Source organism: Elgaria multicarinata, chromosome 17 (genome assembly GCF_023053635.1).
Source record: "Elgaria multicarinata webbii isolate HBS135686 ecotype San Diego chromosome 17, rElgMul1.1.pri, whole genome shotgun sequence".
Classification (NCBI taxonomy): domain Eukaryota; kingdom Metazoa; phylum Chordata; class Lepidosauria; order Squamata; family Anguidae; genus Elgaria; species Elgaria multicarinata.
In genome coordinates this window covers 588,400-610,320 of record NC_086187.1, presented here as the reverse complement: position 1 = coordinate 610,320, position 21,921 = coordinate 588,400, and the positions used below count along the sequence as shown (strand labels likewise).

The window sequence follows — 21,921 nt, the reverse complement described above, 5'->3', positions numbered from 1 at the left end:
TGCGACCCTGTTGATTCTCTTGGACCTTTCAGGGGCCTTTGATACCATCGACCTTGGTATCCTTCTGGAAAGGTTGCCTGGGTTGGGAGTTGGAGGCACTGTGTTGCAGTGGCTCTGCTCCTACTTGGAGGGCCAATTCCAGAAGGTGGTGGAAGTGGCTGTTCTGAATCAGTGCCTGACAACAGTAATGGACTGGAGGGGGGCCAAGAAACTGAGACTCAATCCAGACAAGACAGAGGTACTGTTAGCAGGTGGTTCACCTGTTCAGTTAGGTGGTGTTCACTCTGTTCTGGAGGGGGTTGCACTCCCCCCTAATGGATTGGGTTCGTAGTTTGGGGGTGCTCTTGGATCCAAAACTATCACTTGAGGCACAGGTGAACTCAGTGGCAAGGAGCATCTTTTATCAGCTTAGGCTGATATACCAACTGCGTCCTCATCTCGACAGAGATAGTCTTGCTACAGTTATCCATGCTCTGATAACCTCTGATCTGTGTTATACATGGGGCTGCCTTGGAAAAGTGTCCAGAAACTTCAGCTGGTTTAAAACGGGGCAGCAGCTTTGCTAACAGGGACTGGCCAACGAGACCACATCACGCCAGTCCTTTTCCAGCTGCTAGGTCCAGGCCCAGTTCAAAGTGCTGGTATTAACGTTCATAGCCCTTAACAGCTTGGGTCCAAGCTGTCTGAAGGAACGCCTCCTCCCAGATGTACCTGCCACAACACTAAGATCATCCTCAGGGGTCCTACTCCGTGAGCCCCTGCCAAAGGAAGTGAGGCAGGTGGCTACCAGGAGGAGCAGGGCCTTCTGTGCTGTGGCACCCTGGCTGAGGAATGAGCTCCCTAAAGAGGTTCGCCTGGCACCTACACTGTACTCTTTTAGACACCAGGTGAAGACCTTTTTATTCTCTCAGCATTTTAACAGCCTATTAACTTAATTTTAACTTTGCTGTTATGAATTTATATTTTAGATCTGTATTAATTTCTGCATTGCTGCTCAGTTTTCTCTGGTTGTATTTTTATATTTTATTTTATACTATGCTTTTATATTGTTTGTTTTATATTTTGAATGCTTTTCATGGTTTTAATTTTTCTAAACCATCCAGAGAGCTTCAAATATTGGGCAGTATAAAATGCAATAAATAAATAAGTAAATATTTTATTATAGTTTACTCTAAATCTATTATTATGTTAAGTACTTTGATCGTTTTATTGGAAAGCGGTATAAAACTCTGCATAATGAATAAGAAATTAATATATTGTCTCCTGTCTTTAGCAAAACACAATGATCTCCCCGATGAGGCTCGCCTGGCGCCAACATTGTTATCTTTTCGGCGCCAGGTCAAGACTTTTCTCTTCTCCCAGGCATTTTTAACAGCATTTTAACAGCATTTAACAACGTTAAGTTTGTTTTTAATGGACCCCACAATTGTTGTTTTTAAATGGATACTGTTGTTTTTATACTGTTTGTGTGTGTGTGTGTGTGTGTGTGTGTGTGTTTTTAAATTGTATACTTTTAATGTTTACTATTTTTAAATGTTGTAAACCGCCCAGAGAGCTTCGGCTGTGGGGCGGTATATAAATGTAATTAAATAAAATAAATAAATAAATAAAACAGACAGAAGAGAAGAGTCACTGACCTCCCTAGTCACCTCCGTGGCCCAAGCCTCTCCTAAGGAAGCCCAGCGAGTCTGTGAAGCAAAAAAGAGAAATAATTAAATCCAAAGGGATTTCGGACATCCACCGTGAATTCACCACCCATTTTGATGTAGATCTTCAGGAAAAGTCCCTCGTGGGGGGGGGGGGAAGGATCTCTTGGATGCTGCTGGCGCTAGAATATGACTGGAGAGACTTGCCCGCCTCTGCCTTAGTCAGCTGCCACGCCACCACCAATCCCGCCCCTGCTCATGCCACTGCGTGAGCTTCTTAGTGACCTGGTTGCACCCAAAGACGCTGGGCCCAGTGGGTGGAGAGGCAGTGGAGAGTCCTCTGGACTCCTGGACCCAGTCAGGCACCCGTAACAACCTACACTAGAATGTCCCCAACCATGGTCTTGCTCCTTCGCTGACTCCCTCCCTCCGCCGTCCACCAGCAATGTCAGATCTGTAGGAGACTTACGTCCAGGGCTTTCAACGCCTCTGCGACTGCCTCTTCCCAGGCACTGCTCGGTACAGATGTTTCCTGGAAAAATTCAGTCAACAGATCACTCAGTCAACAGATCAATGGGAAGGATGAGACAACAGTCAACAGCACCTCCATCTCCCCTGGGTTCAACCTCAGCTTGTTCACCCTCATCCAGCCACTTACCGTATTAATCTCACCAATACGCCACAAAAATGAAAGAAGAGCGCAAGGCGTAACACACTGCGAATTTCCAACAATATCCTTTCAGGGGCCCAGGGACATCTAAATCCCAGCTCACCATCTCCTCCCAATAACACCACCGGGCAGCAAAACAGACAACACAGAACGGCCACTGACCTCACTTCCCACAGCCGCGAGCAGACTTTGCCACCTCGAAAACACATGTTTCTGTGAAACAAAAAGAGCCATAAAAGGGTGTCTGAAGGGGAGGCAGAAGATCAAACTTTTATGAAATCTACGCTGAATTCACTTTGCATTCAGCTGCACATGTTGGGAAATGCCCCCGAGGAAAAGGAAGCATCTCTTGGATGCTCTTGGCACAACAGAGGCCACATTCATGGCCTCGTTCCTTGTTCTTCATCGTGGTCTCTATGCATCACACATATGGGCTTTGCGCCTGCGCAGAGACCAGACCGGAACCTTCTCTAGCTGAGTGGAACGTTTTTGGCGGGAACCCCTCCCCCACGCTACCGCGCATGTCCATGGGGTTCCCGCCCTTACCTCAGTTCTTCGTCGTCCGCCGTTGTGCCTAGACCGAATAACTTTACCTCTAGCGTTTTCTCTGTTAAATCTGTTTAAAATATTTTCTAACTTACCTTTTCTTCAGCTTTCTTCTTTTTCGTCCTTTTTCTCTCTTTATCTATAAAAAAAAAAAAAAAAGTTTTTTGTAGTTAGATTTCTCCTCAGCGACTTCGGTCGTGTGAGGCTTTTATGGCAATCAAAGCACCATTTAGAAAGTGCGTCAAGTGTGGAGCTAAGCTCCCTCCGTCTGACGGCCATTCTTTGTGCATTGTCTGTTTGGGAGAGGGACATGTGGTAGAGACCTGCCACCATTGTATGTCTTTTACCAAACAGACCAGAAAACACCGAGCAGACCGACTCCGCTCCATACTTTGGGAGAAGGCTCTCAAGGCCACAGAGGCCCCTTCGATGGAAAGAACGGCGGTTCATAAGTCTGTTGCCCGTAAAACGGCAGTTACAAAGACTGTTACGGAAAAACCGTCAGACCATAGCACTGAAGTGCAGACCAGAGCAAATAGGGCTGAGATACCCCTCACGCCTGGTCGGTCTTTATCGAGTTCGATGGCTAAAAAAATCTCTAAGAAAGCCGGAACTCTGATATCTTCTTCTGAGCCGGAGAAGAAAAAGAAGAAGAAGAAAAAGAGGGACGCGGAGAAATCCTCCGTACCGTCACCTCGACCGCGGGAATCGGCCAGGAGCCATTCCACACCTCCTGCCGCGCCGACCACGTCGATACCGAGGTCACCTTCGGTATCGAGATCGATGTCGGTACCGATGGCCACGGTACCGACATGCCCTCCAAGTTTATCAGAGGGTGAAATTCGAGATTCCGTGTCGGTAGCCTCCGCGCGGCAACCTATGAGGCCGCAAGAACTTGTACAGCCTTCTCCAAGACGGGCCTCAAGAAACGATTGGGACAGAGCATCACAGTACTCTGATTCCCAGCCTAGATACAGCACTTATGATTGGGAAAGGTACCGTCCTCAGCAATTTTTTCAAGGGGATCAAGGATACTACCCACAGGAAGGATATTATGTTCAACCTCCTCCAACAACAAGAGTCTGCCAGTTACCTTTGCCATCTCCTCCTGCTCAGTTAAGGTCGACGGTATCGACGCCTCGACACCGTGTTGCATCTGCTACTGTGCTGCCGCAAGAGGAACAACACGACCTGCAAGTGGTGACGTTATCATCACCAGAGGATAACTATCCTTCTGACTCTGAATCTGAACATTCAGTTGTCCCAGCTGCTCCGTCACCGGACGATGTAATCGAAGATGTCGATCCTTCCTCGCCGTCGGACGATATGGTGCGTTTTTCGGACCATATGCTTAGGATGTCCAGAGCATTGGGACTCGACATACAGGAAACAGATGAATCGGTAGTTGACCCAATCTATGATGTGTTTCAATCGACAACGAACCAACGTTTGGCCATTCCTATTCCTCAAGCTTTGAAACAAACGGCTCAACTGTCGTGGAAAACCCCTGCAGTTACACAGGCAACATCGAAGAGGTTGGAAACTCTCTATAGAGTTAAGGAAGAGGATGCACAGTTTTTGCTTCAGCATCCTAAGCCGAATTCCATTGTAGTGGAATCGGCACAAGGACAGTCACAAAAGACTCATTCTGCACCTGTCGACAGAGAGGGTAGAAAATTGGACCAAACTGCCAGAAGAGTTTATTCGTCTTCATCCTTGGGCATCAGAGCGTCTGCGTACGAAGCAACTATGGCGAGATACCAGATTTTCCTTTGGGAAAAGATAGGTTCCCTATGCGAGCATCTTCCTGAGGATAAAAAGGAGCTCGCAAGAGTCTTTCAGAACGAAGCCACAGCCATAGCAAGGCAGCAATTGTCTACCGCTCGACACCAGGTGGATTGCCACACAAAATCAATGATGGGGGCCATTTCTTTGAGGAGGCACGCTTGGCTCAGATCAGCCAATCTTACTCAGGAAACAAAGTGGAGGATAGAGAGCATGCCATTCGATGGCGAAGGTCTATTTAATACAAAGACTGATGAGACACTGGACTCTATCTACAAGGCGAGAACAACAGCCAAGAAGATGGGGTTTACTGCTCCTCCTCCTCAGACTCAGTACCGACCGAGAAGATGGACAAGACCTCCGATGCAACAACAGCATCGACCCCAATACCAGCCTCAACCTCGGCAGCAGCAACAACAGTTGCAGAGGAAGAGACCTTACCAAAGCCGATTCCAGCTGGACAAGAGACAACCTGACTTCTCTAAGAAGCAGCGGGTTTGACTCTTCGGCCCCAGATCCACTCCCTTTTGTGAACCGCCTAGCACCCCATTACCATCAATGGGAGTCAATAACATCGGACTCCTGGGTGCTCACTATCATCAACTCGGGCTATGCCATCGAGCTCGATGCCCTTCCTCCTTTTTCCGGCGTGAAAGTAACGACTCCATCCCCTCCTCTGCTGCTCGAGGTACAGACCTTACTATCGAAGGGAGCCATCTCTCCCGTACCTGCAGAGGAACTCAATCAGGGATTTTTCTCCCGGTACTTCACGGTCCCGAAGAAGGATGGAGGTCTTCGACCGATCATGGACTTAAGACAACTGAACAAGTTCATCACCCCGAGGAAGTTCCGTATGACAACGGTTACTTCTATTTTACAGCTTCTACAAAAAGGAGTTTGGTTCGCAGTGGTGGATCTGAAGGATGCGTACTTCCACATCTCCATCAGGAAGTTGCATCAAGCTTACCTTCGGTTTTCGATCGGTGCATCCCAGTACCAGTTCACCGTTCTTCCGTTCGGGTTGGCCACGGCGCCGAGGGTCTTCACCAAGGTCATGGCGGTGGTATGCGCCCACCTAAGGCAGAGAGGCATTTACGTTTATCCCTACCTGGACGATTGGCTCCTCGTAGCGGACAACAGCGAGGCGCTCCAGTCGGATATACTAACCACCCTCAACCTGTTGGATTCGTTGGGACTGTGGGTCAACCACGAAAAGTCCATTTTGACTCCACAGCAGAGATTGGACTTCATAGGGGTAACCCTATCCTCTCGAGACGGGAGAGCATACTTACCTTCAACCAGGGCGAACACTTTACAGCAGTTAGCCATCGATACCGAGAGCCGCCGGAAAGTTTCGGCTTGGACAGTTCAGAGACTATTAGGCCTGATGGCAGCCACTACGGCAGTCATCAGGTTTGCAAGACTCAGAATGAGGGTATTGCAGGCCTGGTTTTTGAGAACTTTCGATCTCAGGCGCAATGCTCGGCGAACTTACCTTTCGATACCGAAGCAAGTGAGGTCATCTCTGAAATGGTGGTTCTCGATGTCGACTCTTCTCGAAGGCGTTCCGTTCCAACAACAGGCGCCTACGGTAACGATCACAACGGATGCATCTTTAGAAGGATGGGGAGCCCATTGCAACTCCCTTACCTCTCAAGGTCGTTGGCCTCGATCCCAGAGAGAACATCACATCAATCATCTCGAACTCCTGGCAGTAGAAAATGCAGTAAAAGCATTTGCACAGATGATCGAGGGCCGAAATGTCTTGATCACAACGGACAATACTACCGTGGTGGCATACATCAACAGACAGGGTGGAACAAGATCACACCCCCTGAACCGTTCTGCACTCAGAACATGGAACTGGTGCATAAAGAGAAGGACTTACCTGACTGCGATCCATGTAGCCGGCAAGGAAAACATCGTTGCGGACTCTCTCAGCAGGTCCTTCCATGTCGACCACGAGTGGGAACTCGATGTCGAAGTGCGGGAAAGCCTTTTTCGGTACTGGGGCCGTCCTGTTGTCAATGTCTTCGCTACCGAAGACAACGCAATTTGTGCCAAGTACTGCAGCAGAGCAGGAAGAGGAAAGTGCTTTCTAGGAGACGCCTTCACCAGGACTTGGAGAGGAAATCTCCTGTACATATTTCCACCCTTCCCACTATTGACAAGGGTGTTAGCCAAGATCCAGATGGACAACTCCAATTGCATCCTGATCACACCGTGGTGGCCTCGACAGACGTGGTTCTCTCACGCCCTTCGGTTATCGAGAGGGGATTACATCAGGCTCCCGTCGATACCGAAGCTACTGTCTCGACACAAGGGCAGGGTTCGACACGCAGATCTGTCGACCCTCAAGATGACTGCATGGAGGATAGCAACCACTCCTCCTCTGGAACCAGAGCTTTGACTGTGGACCACATTATATTGGCAGCACTAAAGCCTTCCACGAGGAAAGCTTATGCAGCAAAGTGGCAAAGATTTCAGAACTTTGCATCAGAAAAGAACCATACACCAGAGTCTTGCCACTTATCCTTGATCCTCAATTATTTATTGACTCTCTTCCAGCAGGGGCTCAAACTCACATCCATCAGAGTACACCTAGCTGCGATTACATCTTTTCACCGGGGTATAGATGGTTTTACACCTTTTACCCATCCAACAACCAAGAAATTTTTGAAAGGTCTGAAGAACACGATACCGACTGTGAAGAGTATCGTGCCGCCATGGAGCCTGTCAGTTGTGCTGCAAGCTCTGACACGCAAACCCTTCGAGCCCATGGCTTCGACAGACCTTAGGCTTCTAACTTTAAAGACAATCTTTTTAGTAGCCATCACATCGGCAAGACGTGCAAGTGAGCTTAAAGCTCTTAGGATAGATGTTCCAGGGGGGCGGAGCCGGACGTCATGACGGGTAAGATCTCTGTTTGAAAACTCCCGAGAGGGGGGGATCTGGAAAGCTTATTATCTCACTTAATGAGGCGTGGATTATTAATCAAAGTGATGGACGATGCTTATGAGTATTGAGTGAAGATGAAAATCCTGTTTTTTGTGAACGAAATCACAGATTAAGGGGTGAAAATTAGCCTGTTCCTGGCTGTTCTCTGACTATAAGCAGACGGAAGGAGGGGGGAGCAAAGCAAGTTTGGAATGTTTGGAATGTTGGAGCTCTCCTGTTTTCCAGTCTGATAGATGCTGATTTATATACCCCTAATCTGAGAGAGATGTTTTGGCAGTAAATTCACCCTTCTTAAGGAAAAAAAAAGTATTGAAAAGCAGGACTTTATTGGATAAGAAGGGGGAGACGCGGTGGATTGAAGCGGGACTTTGACGGAACGTAAACATAATCCATGCTGTATATTAGAAAGAAAAAAAACCCGGGAAAGGCTGCTTGGCAAAGAGCACACCCTTCTAATCATAATTTGGCCCGTCTTGAGAAAGTGCCTGTCGGAAAAGATTTACAATCCTCGGGAAGCGATTCAGCTTCAGGCTCTGACGAGTCGGTGAAAATGGCGGAAGGTTCTGGCAAGGTGCCAGCTTCTTCTGTTACAATGGATGAACTTAAAAAGCTGATTCTGGAAACTAGGGCTGCTCTCAGCAAGCAGATCGCTGATAATGAAAAGAAGGCAGAGGCACGGATGGGGGCGCTAGCTGACAGGCTGGCTGAGAATGAGAAAGAGATAAAGGAAGTTGGGTTGAAGTTAAAGCTCTTGCAAAAAAACAAGAAGTATTTGAAAAATGTTCTGAGGCAAAGTCAAAAGATCAGGATCTACAGCTGATTCGGCTTCAGGACGAGCTTCAACGTTGTAACATACGCATCAAGCAATTTGCTGAAGAACCAGGAGAAGATTTGAGGAAAGTAGTTCTGAAGTGGTTCAACGACATGATGCCAGACGCGGATATAAACGACAGCGATTTGGAAAGAATTCATAGAGTGGGAGGAGCAAAGTATAAGGGATCATCTAGAGACTTGCTTGTGAAATTTGGCAGTTATTATAAGAAGGAGTTAGTAATGAAGAAGCTGAGGGCCATGGCTATGATCAAATATAAAGGCAAAGCAGTGCAAGTTTTCAACGATCTTTGTCAGCAAACACTCCAATGGAGACGCAGCATCAAGCAAATAACTGAGACATTAACAAAAAATGTAGTGAAATATGCTTGGGGTTACCCGGTTTTCTTAAAGTTTTTCCATGCTGGGAGTGAATATAGAGTAACCTCTTTGGAGCAAGGAAGGGAGCTGCTGAAGAGATTGGGGTTAATGAAGAATGGAAGTGTTGGGGCTGGGGAAGAGAATGGAGCAGTAGCAGGAGCATCTGGGACGGGGTAAAGAGAAATGTTTTATGAGATAATTGATATGATAACAAATTAATACAGAGATTGGGTCGTCGTGGCGGGGCACCGCCTCCCCCCTCTCCCCTAATTAGGTGGCCGGAGTAATAGACTCGCGGGGATATGGGGAGGGGGAAAGTAGGGGGGGGAGAGGGGGTGGGGGGGGAGGGAGGGAGATGATGGGGGGGTTAGGGTTTATTGTTATAATTGTTGTTGTATTTGTTTATGAGTCACAGAGCACGCAGGATCAGAAGGAAAATCAAAAGGGAGATTATGGATAAGAATATTAAAGTATCAACGCTCAATGTTAAAGGTCTGGGGGCAGTCGTGAAAAGGAGGAGAATAGAACAAATGTTAAATAAAGAAAGATCAGATATTATTATGTTGCAAGAAACACACCAAAAATCTGATGGAGTAAATGAAATCCGGACAAGATGGTCTGTTTATTATGAAAAGTCATTGGGGACGTCAAAGAAAAATGGAGTAGCAATTTTGATTTCAAAAAAAAGTGGATTTATACTGGAAACTGTTAAAAAGGATGATAATGGTAGATATCTTATGATAAAGGGGCAAATAGAAAGTGAACAATATACATTAGTAAATGTTTATGCTCCTAATGAGAAACATAGAGAGTTTTTTATGAAATTATTTAGTGAAATAGAGGAGTTTAGGGAAGGATATTTAATTTTGGCAGGGGATTTTAATATGGTAATGGACAATAGAGTGGACAGATCAAACCCCACAAACGTGGAAAAAAGAAATAACATTACTATATTGAATAAATTAGTAAGAGAAAAAGACTATGTGGATTGTTGGCGTTTACTGAATGGCGTGAATCCGGGATTTTCTTTTTACTCCCCAGTTCATCAGACATATTCTAGAATAGATTATATATTGATTTCAAAAGAGTTTGCAAGTAAGGTGTGTAAAATGGAAATGGGAGTAATAAAGGTAACGGACCATGCAATGTTAAATTTAGAATTTACAGTTAAAAAAAATTACAAGGAAGCGTTTAGGTGGAAATTAAACACAAAACTTTTAAAATATAATAAAGTGGTAGAAAAAATACAAAGTGAATTGACGGAGGCTTGGGAAATTAATGAGAAAGGAGGAACATCAAGGGCAGTAGTTTGGGATACCATGAAGGCAGTATCGAGAGGGATATTTATTAGAGAAATGTGTAATTTGAGAAGACAACAAGTAGCAGAGCAAGAACAATTGGAGGAAGAGATTAAGAAAATGGAGAAAGATTATTGGCAAAATAAAAATAAGCATAAATTAATAGAAATACAGGCAAAGAAAAAGCAATTAGAAAATTTAAATTTAGAGGAGGTCCAAAAGAATCTAATATATATGAAAAGGGAGTATTTCGAAAACAGTAACAGGAATTCTAAATTGCTAGCCAGACTCACACAAAAGGAAAAAGCAAGGAATGGGATAGGGATTTTGAAAGATAAACAAGGGAAGTATTGTCACACAATGAAGGATAAAATAAAGATATTTCAGGAGTTTTACCAGGATTTGTATAAGGGAAAGGATACTCAAGAACAAAAGTTGGAAGCTTATATAGAAAAATATACAATGAAGAGAATAAAAATAGAGCATAAAGAGTTAATGGAGAAGGTAATAACTCAAGGAGAAGTTGAAGAAGTAATTGGGAATTTGAAGCCGGGTAAATCACCGGGGGTAGATGGTTTAGGACCAGAATATTATAAGGTTTTTAAAGGAATTTTAATACCAAAATTAATAAATTTGTATAATTCCATATTGGAAGGGGATAAAACGCCAGAATCATGGGAGCATTCATTAATAATTTTAATACCAAAACCAGATAAAGATTTGACTGTTCCTGATTCATATAGACCGATTTCATTAATAAATCAGGATGCTAAGCTTTTTTCAACTATCTTAGCAAGGAGGTTGAATAAATTTATAGAGGAATATATAGGGGAGGATCAATGTGGATTTGTGGTAGGTAGACAGATGCCTAATTTGGTGGGAAGAGTATTAAATGCAATTCAGGTGATAAATAAGTCGAGGGTTAAAGCGGGAATTCTGGCATTGGATATTTTCAAGGCTTTTGATTGTGTGAGCTGGCAAGCCTTAAAGATGGTTTTAAATAAAATGGGATTTGGAAATAAATTTAAAGTGATAATAGAACAGTTATACTCTCAGAATACAGCCGTAGTGGTAGTGAATGATGGTGTGACAGATAAGATACGACTAGCCAGAGGGACAAGACAAGGATGTCCGCTCTCACCAGTCCTATTTGTAATGGTAATGGAATTATTGGCGAACGCAATACAAGAGGATGAGGAGATTGAAGGAATTGGTAGTATAAAAAAAATTAAATTGCATATGTTTGCAGATGATACGTTGTTGACGATTAAGAATCCAATAGAGAAGATGGGGAGAATTAAACAACATTTGAGAGAATTTGAGGCTGTTATGGGGTTAAAAATAAATTGGTCTAAATCAGAATTGATGTTATTTAATTATACTAAAAAAGAAGAGAAAGATTGGGAAGAAAAGGGAAGAGAAATGAGAGTTAAGACTCAGATTAGATATTTGGGAATAAAAATTACGCAGAAGTTAGAGAATCTAGAGAAAGAAAATTTAAATGTTTTAAAAAAAGAGATTTTAGTAAAATTGGAAAAATATAAAAGGTTAAATTTATCCTGGTTTGGAAGAATAGCATTAATAAAAATGAAGATTTTAGCAAGGATAAATTTTGTGTTTAGGATGCTACCAATAAAAATTTCAGAATTAGAGTTAAAAAGTTGGCAAAGGATTATAAATAATTTTTGTAATGGTGATAAGAAAGCGAGGGTAAATAAAAGTAAATGGTATTTGAGTCAAAAAAAGGGAGGATTGGGTCTCCCGAATATTATATTATATTATGCAGCCAATAGATTAAGATATATAATGGAGGCAATTTTAGGATTAGGGAACTTAGATTGGATGGAAGAAAAAAACATGAGTAATATAGAGACTAAATTAGAAAATGTTTTTTTTATGGAAGGGAAAAAAAAATGGGTGGAAGGTATAAATAATCCACTTTTGAGGACTCACTGGGAAATTTGGAGTAAATATAAAGGGGCGCTGCTTCCGAGCAGCTCTCCCTTGTCACCGGTAATATTGTTGAAGAATTTCCCAGAGGAATTAAAAAGTAGATTAAGTAAAGTTTTAATAGAGAGAAATAAAATGAAATTAAGAGATTGGTTAAGAGGAATGGGTACAAGAGAGGATATAGAAGAAGTCTTGAAGGATAAAAAGTTAACTTGGTTAAACTATACGCAATTAGAACAATGGACTAAAAAGTGGGTAAGAGATAATGGAGAGTGTAGAGAATTAACAAGGTTTGAAGAATTAATAGATAAAAAAGATAAGGAAAGGGGGAAAAGAACAGTGTTAAAAGGGTTGATGAGCGAAATATACAGAATATTGGTGGAGAAAGGGACAGTGGATAACTCGGGTAAAATGGTTTGGGAGACAGATTTGAAGGTACAAATAGGACAACAGGGTTGGGAGGGATTATGGAGGCAAAGAGCGTTGAGAAATATGTCAGTAAGAATAAAAGAGAATTATTATAAAATTGTATGGAGGTGGTACCTAACTCCGGTTAGATTGAATAAGATAAACAAGCAGCAATCGGCAAATTGTTGGAGAGGTTGTGGGGTTAAAGGAACGTATATGCATATGTGGTGGGAATGTAACTATGTTCAGAATTTGTGGAAGATGGTGTTTCTGGAGATTGAAGAAATTGTTGAAATGAAGATAGAAAGAACACCAAAAGTTGCATTGCTGTCGCTATTTGAAGAAGATCTTAAATGTAAAAAGGAAATTAAGGAACTGATAACGAATTTGTTGATTGCAGCAAGACTAATTATAGCTAGGAACTGGAAGATACAAGGGGAATATTCTATTGAAGAATGGTATAAAGAAGTGTGGGATATAGCTATTAATGATAAATTAACAAGTAATATTAAATGGAGAAGAGGTATAGCTAAATCAAATGATTTTGAAGGAATTTGGAAACAGTTCCTAATATTTGTTTTTTCTAGAGGGAGTGGGAATCCACCAGCAGAAGAAAGTATGAGATTTTGGAAGCAGGAATGAGATCCCGTGGTGGGGGGTGCACTGTAGGTGTATTGATTATGTTATTAAGATTATGTTATTAAGATAAGATATTGTATTCAACTGAAAATTATGTAGTATGTTGTTGTGTTTTTTTTATGTGATGTATGTATATGTTTAGTATTGTAGAAAATAAAAAAAATTAAAAAAAAAAAAAAAAAGGATAGATGTTCCATACACTATCTTTCATAAGGACAAGGTTGTGCTACGCACAGACCCAGCCTTCCTACCTAAGGTAGTGTCAACTTTTCATCTGTCCCAGCATATTACTTTACCTGCTTTCTTTCCTAATCCAACTTCACCTCTTGAGTCTTCTTTGCATACTCTGGATGTAAGAAGGGCTCTTGCTTTTTACAAAGACAGGACAGAGACATTTAGAAAGACAAAGCAACTGTTTATTTGTTATGGTGAGCCTTCTAAGGGACTCCCTGTCTCCTGCCAACGACTGTCACGTTGGATAGTGGAGACAATAGAATTGGCCTACTCTATTGCTAAATTAGAGTTAGTGAAACCTGTGACAGCTCATTCCACCAGAGCTGTTTCAACGTCGGTGGCCTTCACCAGAGGTGTTCCACTGACTGAAGTCTGTAGAGCCGCAACGTGGTCTACTCCATCCACGTTTGTCAAGCACTACAGTTTGGACACCCGTGCGAGGCAGGACTGCTCATTTGGGAGGACAGTGCTTTCAGAGATCTTCGGATGATGCACCAACCCACCTCCAAAGGTATGTCAGCTTGCTACTCGCCCATATGTGTGATGCATAGAGACCACGATGAAGAAATGCAGGTTGCTTACCTGTAACTGTAGTTCTTCGAGTGGTCATCTATGCATTCACACAACCCACCCACCATCCCCACTTGGTGGTGTGAGACTTATAAATGACACTGTTTTTATTGTGGAATGTACTTTATTTTCTTTACTCTCATGTTTATGGGGGCACAACGTCGGACTCCTGTAAACTGAGGTAAGGGCGGGAACCCCATGGACATGCGCGGTAGCGTGGGGGAGGGGTTCCCGCCAAAAACGTTCCACTCAGCTAGAGAAGGTTCCGGTCTGGTCTCTGCGCAGGCGCAAAGCCCATATGTGTGAATGCATAGATGACCACTCGAAGAACTACAGTTACAGGTAAGCAACCTGCATTTCCTTCCCTGGCTCCTCGCTCCACCCTCCATCAGGAATGTTAGACCTGAAGAAGACTTACTTCTAAGGCTTCCAGGGCTGCAGCTATTTGGTGGGACAGTTCTTTGGATGGTATCATTGGTTCCTGAGCAGGCGACAAAAAGGTTCAGTCAGTGGGAGGCTCTGCTTTGCTCGAATTTCTTCCGGTAGTGTCTTCTTCTCAACCCACCCTTTGTTTGTACGTCAAGGTTAGGGAACAACAGCCCTGAGGGCCACCAGCGCTGCCAAACCTCAGGGTGAACTTACTGAGATTGAGCGCAAGTTGCACCTACCACACATTCTTGATGTCGTTCTGCTTTTCTGGTGTATACACACACACAGACATATATATACACACACATATATAATGACATTGATGTTCTGCCTTTCCTCCCCATTACCCCCACATCAATCCTGTGAGGAAGGTTAGGCTGAGAGGTAGTGACTGACCCAGATCTTCCAAAGAGATCAGCAGTGGAACGGAGCCCCCAAATGAGAAAGAGGAAGGAGGCAACGTTTATGGTTCCAGTGAAACCTGATATCAATGGGGAGGAGGAGACAGAGCTTATTGAACCATAGCCTTCTGCTAAATTTAGAATTTGTAAAGCCGTAACTATATAAATGTATAAACTGGGTGCATCATGCTGTCTTCCCACTATCCCCACAGGGCAGCAAGACATGGAACAGGGAGACGCCACACTTACTTTGACTACCACAGGGGTTGGCTGGCCTTTGGCCAGGCATGCGTTCTGTGAAGCAAAAATAAACAAACAATGGCAAGGTCTGATGATAACTGTGACAAATGTGTCAGGTGGTATTTATTTATTATAGGCAAAGTTTTCTTGAAGGAGTTTAATAGAGCTTCCACAGTTTTCTTTCCTCTCCTCAGCCCATTTTACCTTTAAAATGTGTGAGTAAGTTACAACTGTGGGGTAGGGTCTGCTCATTGAGCCTAAACCTGTGAAGTATTATTATTATTATTATTATTATTATTATTATTATTTATTTATATAGCACCATCAATGTACATGGTGCTGTACAGAGTAAAACAGTAAATAGCAAGACTCTGCCGCATAGGCTTACAATCTAATAAAATCATAGTAAAACAATAAGGAGGGGAAGAGAATGCCAACAGGTACAGGGAAGGGTAAGCAGGCACAGGGTAGGGAAAAACTAACAGTAGAAAGTAACAGTAGAAGTCTGCACAACATCAAGTTTTAAAAGCTTTAGGAAAAAGAAAAGTTTTTAGTTGAGCTTTAAAAGCTGTGGTTGAACTTGTAGTTCTCAAATGTTCTGGAAGAGCGTTCCAGGCGTAAGGGGCAGCAGACGAAAATGGACGAAGCCGAGCAAGGGAAGTAGAGGCCCTTGGGCAGGCGAGAAACATGGCATCAGAGGAGCGAAGAGCACGAGCGGGGCAATAGTGTTTCGTCTCGCCCATGATCCCCCAGTTACATTCTCCCCTGAGTGAGGAGTTGAACTTTGGGGTCACTTAATAATAGGGGGGCCATATTTTGGAAACCAAAGAGGAGGACAAATGGCCGGCCCAAGAGGGTGTGACCACCAACATGTCCAGTCCCCAAAGGGCTTGACCACCAACTGAGTAACCAATCGAGAGCGCACAAGAAAAGCCTCATGTTGCAATGCTCTCAATCCCACAAAGAAACCTGATCACCCCCACAAAAGGCTTTGGAAGAAGAGCCCTGGAGTTCTCTCTTTCCATTCTTACTGCTCCCCAAGGAAGTTTAAACCGCAACCCATGCCGTCCTCCCATTAACAGCCTTTGGCAGCAAAACACGGAAGACGGAAGAGGCACTAACCTTGCCTGCTGCTGTGGTGAGGCGATTCTGATGGGGATTCTGTGAAGGAAAAACACACAAACCATGTCAGTGTCTGAGGGAAAGGGAGAAGAGTACCTGGCAAAGAAATCCACAATGAATTTAACCTGCATACTGCTTCAGAAAGAATGACAAAACCGCAGACATTTATTTACCGATATCCCACATTTTCTTGAAGAGGATCAATAGGGCTTCCATGGTTCTGTTCTCCGCCACAATTCATCCTTAAAAGTGTGAATATCTTACAACTGTGTGATGTAGATCATGCTGAGAGAGCCTAACCAAGTCAGCTAGCTTAGCCTGGCCTGTGGTCGCCCAGTTCGGTTCTCCCCTGAGTGAGGAGGTTAACTTGGCCCTCCCTTGATATTCATTGATTCACCCATTCTCTCATTCCATTTCTGTACTGCCCCAATAGCCTAGGCTCTGTGGGTGGTTTACAAAGACCAAAGACCAAAAACCTGGTGCCCTCCAAAGGTGTTGGACAGGTCAGTGGGGTTGTGACTGTGGGGTTGTGGAAAACTGATGACGAACAACTTAGAGCCACCTACTTCTTTTTTTGTTTAGAGCAGCCCTTCCCCAACCTGGTGCCCTCCAAAGGTGTTGGACTACGACGATCCATCATTGCAAGTCAGTATGTCCTATGGTCAGGAATGCTGGGACAGCAGGATGGGGAACGTAGGGCGGCGGCTCCAGGCAAGCCCCCCCCCTACCCCACCCCACTTACCTGCTCTGTTGTCGCTGGGCCCGGGCTTGAACCGAGCGCCTGGTGCACCCGGAAGCAAGGCCACACCTGCAGCCTTGCTTCTGGGTGGACCCAGGGGCTCTCTTCAAGCCTGGGCCAGGCGACGACGGAGCAGATAAGAACCCCCCTTCCCCACCTGGCCCCTTACCTGGACCTGCCACCACTGCACGAACTGTTGGGGTGGCAGCTCCAGGCAAGCCCCCCCACACACCCCACCACTTTCCTTCTCCGTCAAGGCCTGGCCTGTGCTTGAATCGAGCCCCCGAGTCCACCCAAAAGCAAGGCTGCAGGTGCGGACTTGCTTCCGGGCGGACCAGGGCGCTCGATCCAAGCCCGGGCCCAGCGACGACGGAGCAGGTAAGTGGGGTGGGCTGGGGTGGGGGCTTGCCGAGAGCTAGCGCCGCAGTTCGCACAGCAGCGGCAGCGGGTCCAGGTGAGGGCCCAGGCGGGAGGGGGGTTCTTACCTGCTCCGTCATTGCAATCCAACACCTTTGGAGGGCACCAGGTTGGGGAAGAGCTGCTCTAAACAAAAAAAGAAGTAGGCGGCTCTAAGCTGTTCGTCATCCGTTTTCCACAACGCCACAGTCACCTCTGCATATCCTAATCTCCATCCTGTCCTCATGGTTTATCTGCTTTGGCAGAATGAGAATTTCACTGGGACTTTCTGCCTCCTTATGGAGGATGTGGCGTTAAGGTTGGTGAGCCTTAACTCCCAATTTCCCCGCGTTTTGGTGCTTGATGGAAAAGTGTACGTACTTAACGTTGTTTCATAAACCGTAGGTTTTTGTTTTTTGAATTTCATGACTTTTTGTAAAGGATGACCAGAGCCCTGCCCTCTTTTAAATGTGGTCACTGTAGTATAGCTCCTGCAGCTTTAACTGTTGTGATGAAGAGGGAATTTCACCAGGTTCTACATATAAACAAATGACACCTGCTGAAATTCCCTTTTCTATGCAACTGTTAAAGATACAGGAGCGCTGTCCTCCGTTCCATATGGCTAGGGTGACTATATAAAAGGAGGACAGGGCTCCTGTACCTTTAACAGTTTCTTACTGACGTTTTTCACGCCCGAGAAGCAGAGGTGGAGGGTGGACACTTAGAAAACTGTTTCTTTATACAATTTAATAAAAAGCAACAAACAAAGGTGTCATCTTAAAGTTAACCAAATAGTACTTCTTCACCATGGCTAGGCAAAGTATACGTCCAAATGCAAAGAAAAGGAAACTGGAAACATGATTTTGGAGAACTAAGATGCTAAAACAATTAGCACTTACAATTTGCAAACACTGAAACACAAAGACAAACAAAAAAGGGGGTGTGAGTGGACAAAACGCCGATAGACGTTGTGTGATTTGCAATCGCACAAGAAGGCAAGTCAAATTCCCACTCTGAACGCTGTGTTAGGGTGACCATATGGAAAGGAGGACAGGGCTCCTGTACCTTTAACAGTTCCATAGAAAAGGGAATTTCAGCACATGCCATGTGTATGCATGCAGCCACTGGTGGAATTCCCTCTTCATCACAACAGTTAAAGCTGCAGGCGCTATACTAGAGTGACCAGACACAAAGGAGGACAGCGCTCCTGCAGCTGTAACTGTTGTGATGAAGAGGGAATTCCACCAGTGGCTGCATGCATACAAACGACATGTGCTGAAATTTCCTTTTCAATACAACTATTAAAGATGCAGGAGCCCTGTCCTCCTTTCCATATGGTCACCCTAGCTGTGTTCACCATGCCTGGATCAACCCCCGCAAAGATACTTTGTAACTAAACAAAACGACAATTCTCCTGCTGCAGCTTTTGCCTGTGTTTTCTCAAAAGTGTGTGCTTTTGTGTGTGTGTGTGTGTGTGTGTAGTGCTTAAGGAGGCGCACACTCTGTCTCCCAAGCTGTTGAACTTTGAAACTGATGTTTTTTGTCAATGAATACTCAGTTGCTCTTTGCAGATGTTGGGGGTGGGGAAACGTAGGCCTTTCCTAAATTCTGTGTTAGGCTTTCCTCCTCATCCCTCATTTATCCTTCATCTGTTGCGCTGGGGGTAATACATGTTTGCTACCATACATTGGTGAAATTCCCTTCTCGGCGCATTTACAAACTTATCCCACAACTATGGGATGCACCTATTAAAGATACAGAAACATTAGATTATACCTGTCCACATTTGGAATTTTCAGTCGTGGGATAAGTTTGTAAATGCACTGAAAAGGGAATCTCACCTATGGACATGGGTTCAGTTAATGGGCTGGAGCTGCTCCCCTGGCTCCTCCAGGCATCGAAGGTCCCATTCCTGAGGGGGGGCGCTGAGATTCATTTTGAATATGTACTTACCGAATAGTTGTTTTTATGGCCTGTTGCATGTAAGGTAAGGGCATCTTCCTAGGTCTGGGAATTGGGACTTCCTACCTGACTTTTCCTCCCACCTCTACAAGAAAGTTCAGAGCTTTGGGAGACTTACACGCAACTGATGTTCTTGCGCCACCATGAAGTCCCACAGCAGCCGCCTTGCTGGGTAGCTGGTCACACCCAGGCCCTGCAAGAGAAAGATGGACAACAGGTCAACAACTGGCGGATCCAATCCAGGATGACTGAGAACGTGTCGACGTTTTAGGGGAGATCCAGGGCGGGCAGAAGGGAGACAACACACTCAGCATCGCCTAACAGATTAGGGTAGCGCTTCAGAGATCAGGCAGATGCCTTCAGCTTTATCTGTGTAAAACACACTTCTCTGAAAGTGGAATTCCATTTTTAAAAAAGAAAAGAGCGTGGATCACGCAAGTCAGCCCACTTGTGGCATTGAGAAAAGACAGGGGGGGAGGCAGAGCGTGGTCTACCTGGGGGAGACTGGCCTGTTTCCAGTGGACCACAGAGGGCTTGGCAGCGCTTCTGACTCCTGTAATTCAGGCTGCACTTGCTGGGCCCAGGGTGTACGCATTTCGTTCAGTCTTTCTGCCTGTGTTTTGCATGTTGTCAGGTGTCTTTCGTTCCATCATCCACTCATTGAAAAAATCAATACTTTTTTTAAGGAAGTCCAAGAATTTCATCCCATTTACACTAATGCCCGTTAGCATAGATCTAATAAAGTGCATTAGTGATGCCTATTTGTGCAAGTGTGATTTGGTGCAAATCCCCACAAAAAGAAAAAGTGGTGTGAAAAAGGCAGTCCAGAATTATGCACACTGGAATTCTAACTTGACAAGACTTCAGTCGACCACAAAAGGGGGCCAAACCGTAATGAATTGAGGCCACCCCTGTTTGGGACATCTCCATCTGCAGGTGCCAGAATGAAAGATAAGGCAGGCCTTGCTCGATTTACTCTTTTGAATTGAAGAATCGTTCATTATGACCTAGCTACATGTGTGGAGTCTTCTTCTATTTATTCTGTAGCCCAGATTAATTTCATTAGTGGGCATCCCATAACTCCTGTCTAGTGAAACACCTCTGAAATAAAGGCGGTGGAGTCCCTAGTACAGCTGTGGGGGAAAGGAAATATCCCAACTCAATGGTGTCATCTTTAATAAGTTGACAGCCCACCTTTTAGTACATTTCTTCGTTCTCTCCTGCAGAAAACGAAGATAAGTTTGGTGATTTTATATGAGCGATGGCAAAAGAGCTGCGGCCAGGTGCATGCGATTAACTTCTGGCATGAAAGAGGTGTCATCGAAATAGGGCTCTTCCCTCCTGCCCCAGGACGTGCCCTGCCTTCCCCCCTGCAAAGCTGCCCCAATTTTGTCTTCGCTTGTGGCAGAACCCCCTAACCCATGAAATCTCCTCCAGTGCCTGTGGGAGAAGCAAAGCCCCCGATTCCCCGCTGGCCCTCTCTCTCCAGAGCCACCAGCTGACACTTCCCAAGATGGGACCCTAAATTGTTGTTAAGATGTGAGACAGAAGATGAACAAGTAAAAGACTGTATGACAAAACGGGCACAAAATATTGGGCATAATATCTTAATGGAAGAATGGGGAAATATGTGGGGAAAGGGTTTAAAATTTACACAATGTGCAAATCTTAAAGAGAATTTGTATAAGATGATGTACAGATCGTATATGTCACCTGTAAAATTAGCTAAAATGTTTAAAGGGGCTTCAAGTAAATGTTGGAAATGTAAAAAAGAAGAAGGAACCTTTTATCGTCTTTGGTGGACTTGTAAAAAAGCCAAGACCTTTTGGACTCAAATCCCTCCTTAATCCAAAAAACATTAAAGAAATGAAACCAGAAGCTTTCTTACTTGCAGTAATGGACAAACAAATAAAAGAGAAGGGGGGAATGTTGTTTTCGTATAGGGTGACGGCAGTAAGATTGCTATTCGCACAGAACTGGAAAAATGAAATAACACCAAAAATGAATGCATTGATGTTGAAGATGTTGGAACTTGCAGAGATGGAAAAACTTACAGCGATGTGGGGAAAGGGAGGAAAGAAGCATAACTCTGTGAATCCAATGTAGGAGATTTTAATAAATTATAAGATCATAAGAAAAATTGAATTGGATATATAAAGGGTGATGAAGAAATTAATCAGCATTTTTGGCATGAAGAGGGCAAAAGAAAAATATACTTTAACCTCACCCTTAAGTGTTTTTAGTGTAATTGTAGTGGTTATATGTATACCCTTGTTTGTATGTACCATGTGGGATGTTTGCTTAGCTGCTGTTGGGAAAAAAATAAAAAATTTAAACCACCAAGATGGAACCCTTCTTACCTTGCGCCACGTTGGGTTGATGATGCTCATCGTGAGCAGCGGTGGGTGGAAGACGGTGTGGGGAGGGGGAAGGGGGTCGGCTCTCTGGGATGGGGGGAAGGGAGGGGAGGGAAGGGAAGGCTAAACTATTAAGCAATTAAGTTCGCAACTAATAACCTATCCAAATATTAAACTTTAACTTTAAAATTACAAAGAAAAATGAACAATAAATGCTGATAGCACTAGAAACACTATAAACAGCCACACTCCCACACTAATCCTCCACACTCCCACACTAATCCTCCACACTCTCTCAAGACACCAACGGTCTCTCGGGGTTGGAATCCTGCGTCACCACGGCTGCTAGAACTCCGGCATTGTGGAGAATCCGGCTCTGG

General features: G+C 44.4%; 1 protein-coding gene across 1 annotated transcript in view; it reads right to left on the bottom strand.

Annotated features, from left to right (window-relative positions):
* Positions 1–21,574, bottom strand: part of LOC134410237 (maestro heat-like repeat family member 5) — a 142,641-nt gene extending 121,067 nt beyond the window's left edge. The window contains exons 1-3 of the mRNA XM_063143408.1: positions 21,545–21,574; positions 19,303–19,377; positions 18,122–18,133 (exon numbers count right to left, since the gene is read on the bottom strand). Of these exons, the coding sequence (XP_062999478.1) occupies positions 18,122–18,133; positions 19,303–19,377; positions 21,545–21,574 (117 nt within the window). The remainder of the gene's footprint in view (positions 1–18,121; positions 18,134–19,302; positions 19,378–21,544) is intronic.
* Between the last annotated feature and the right edge of the window lie 347 nt (positions 21,575–21,921).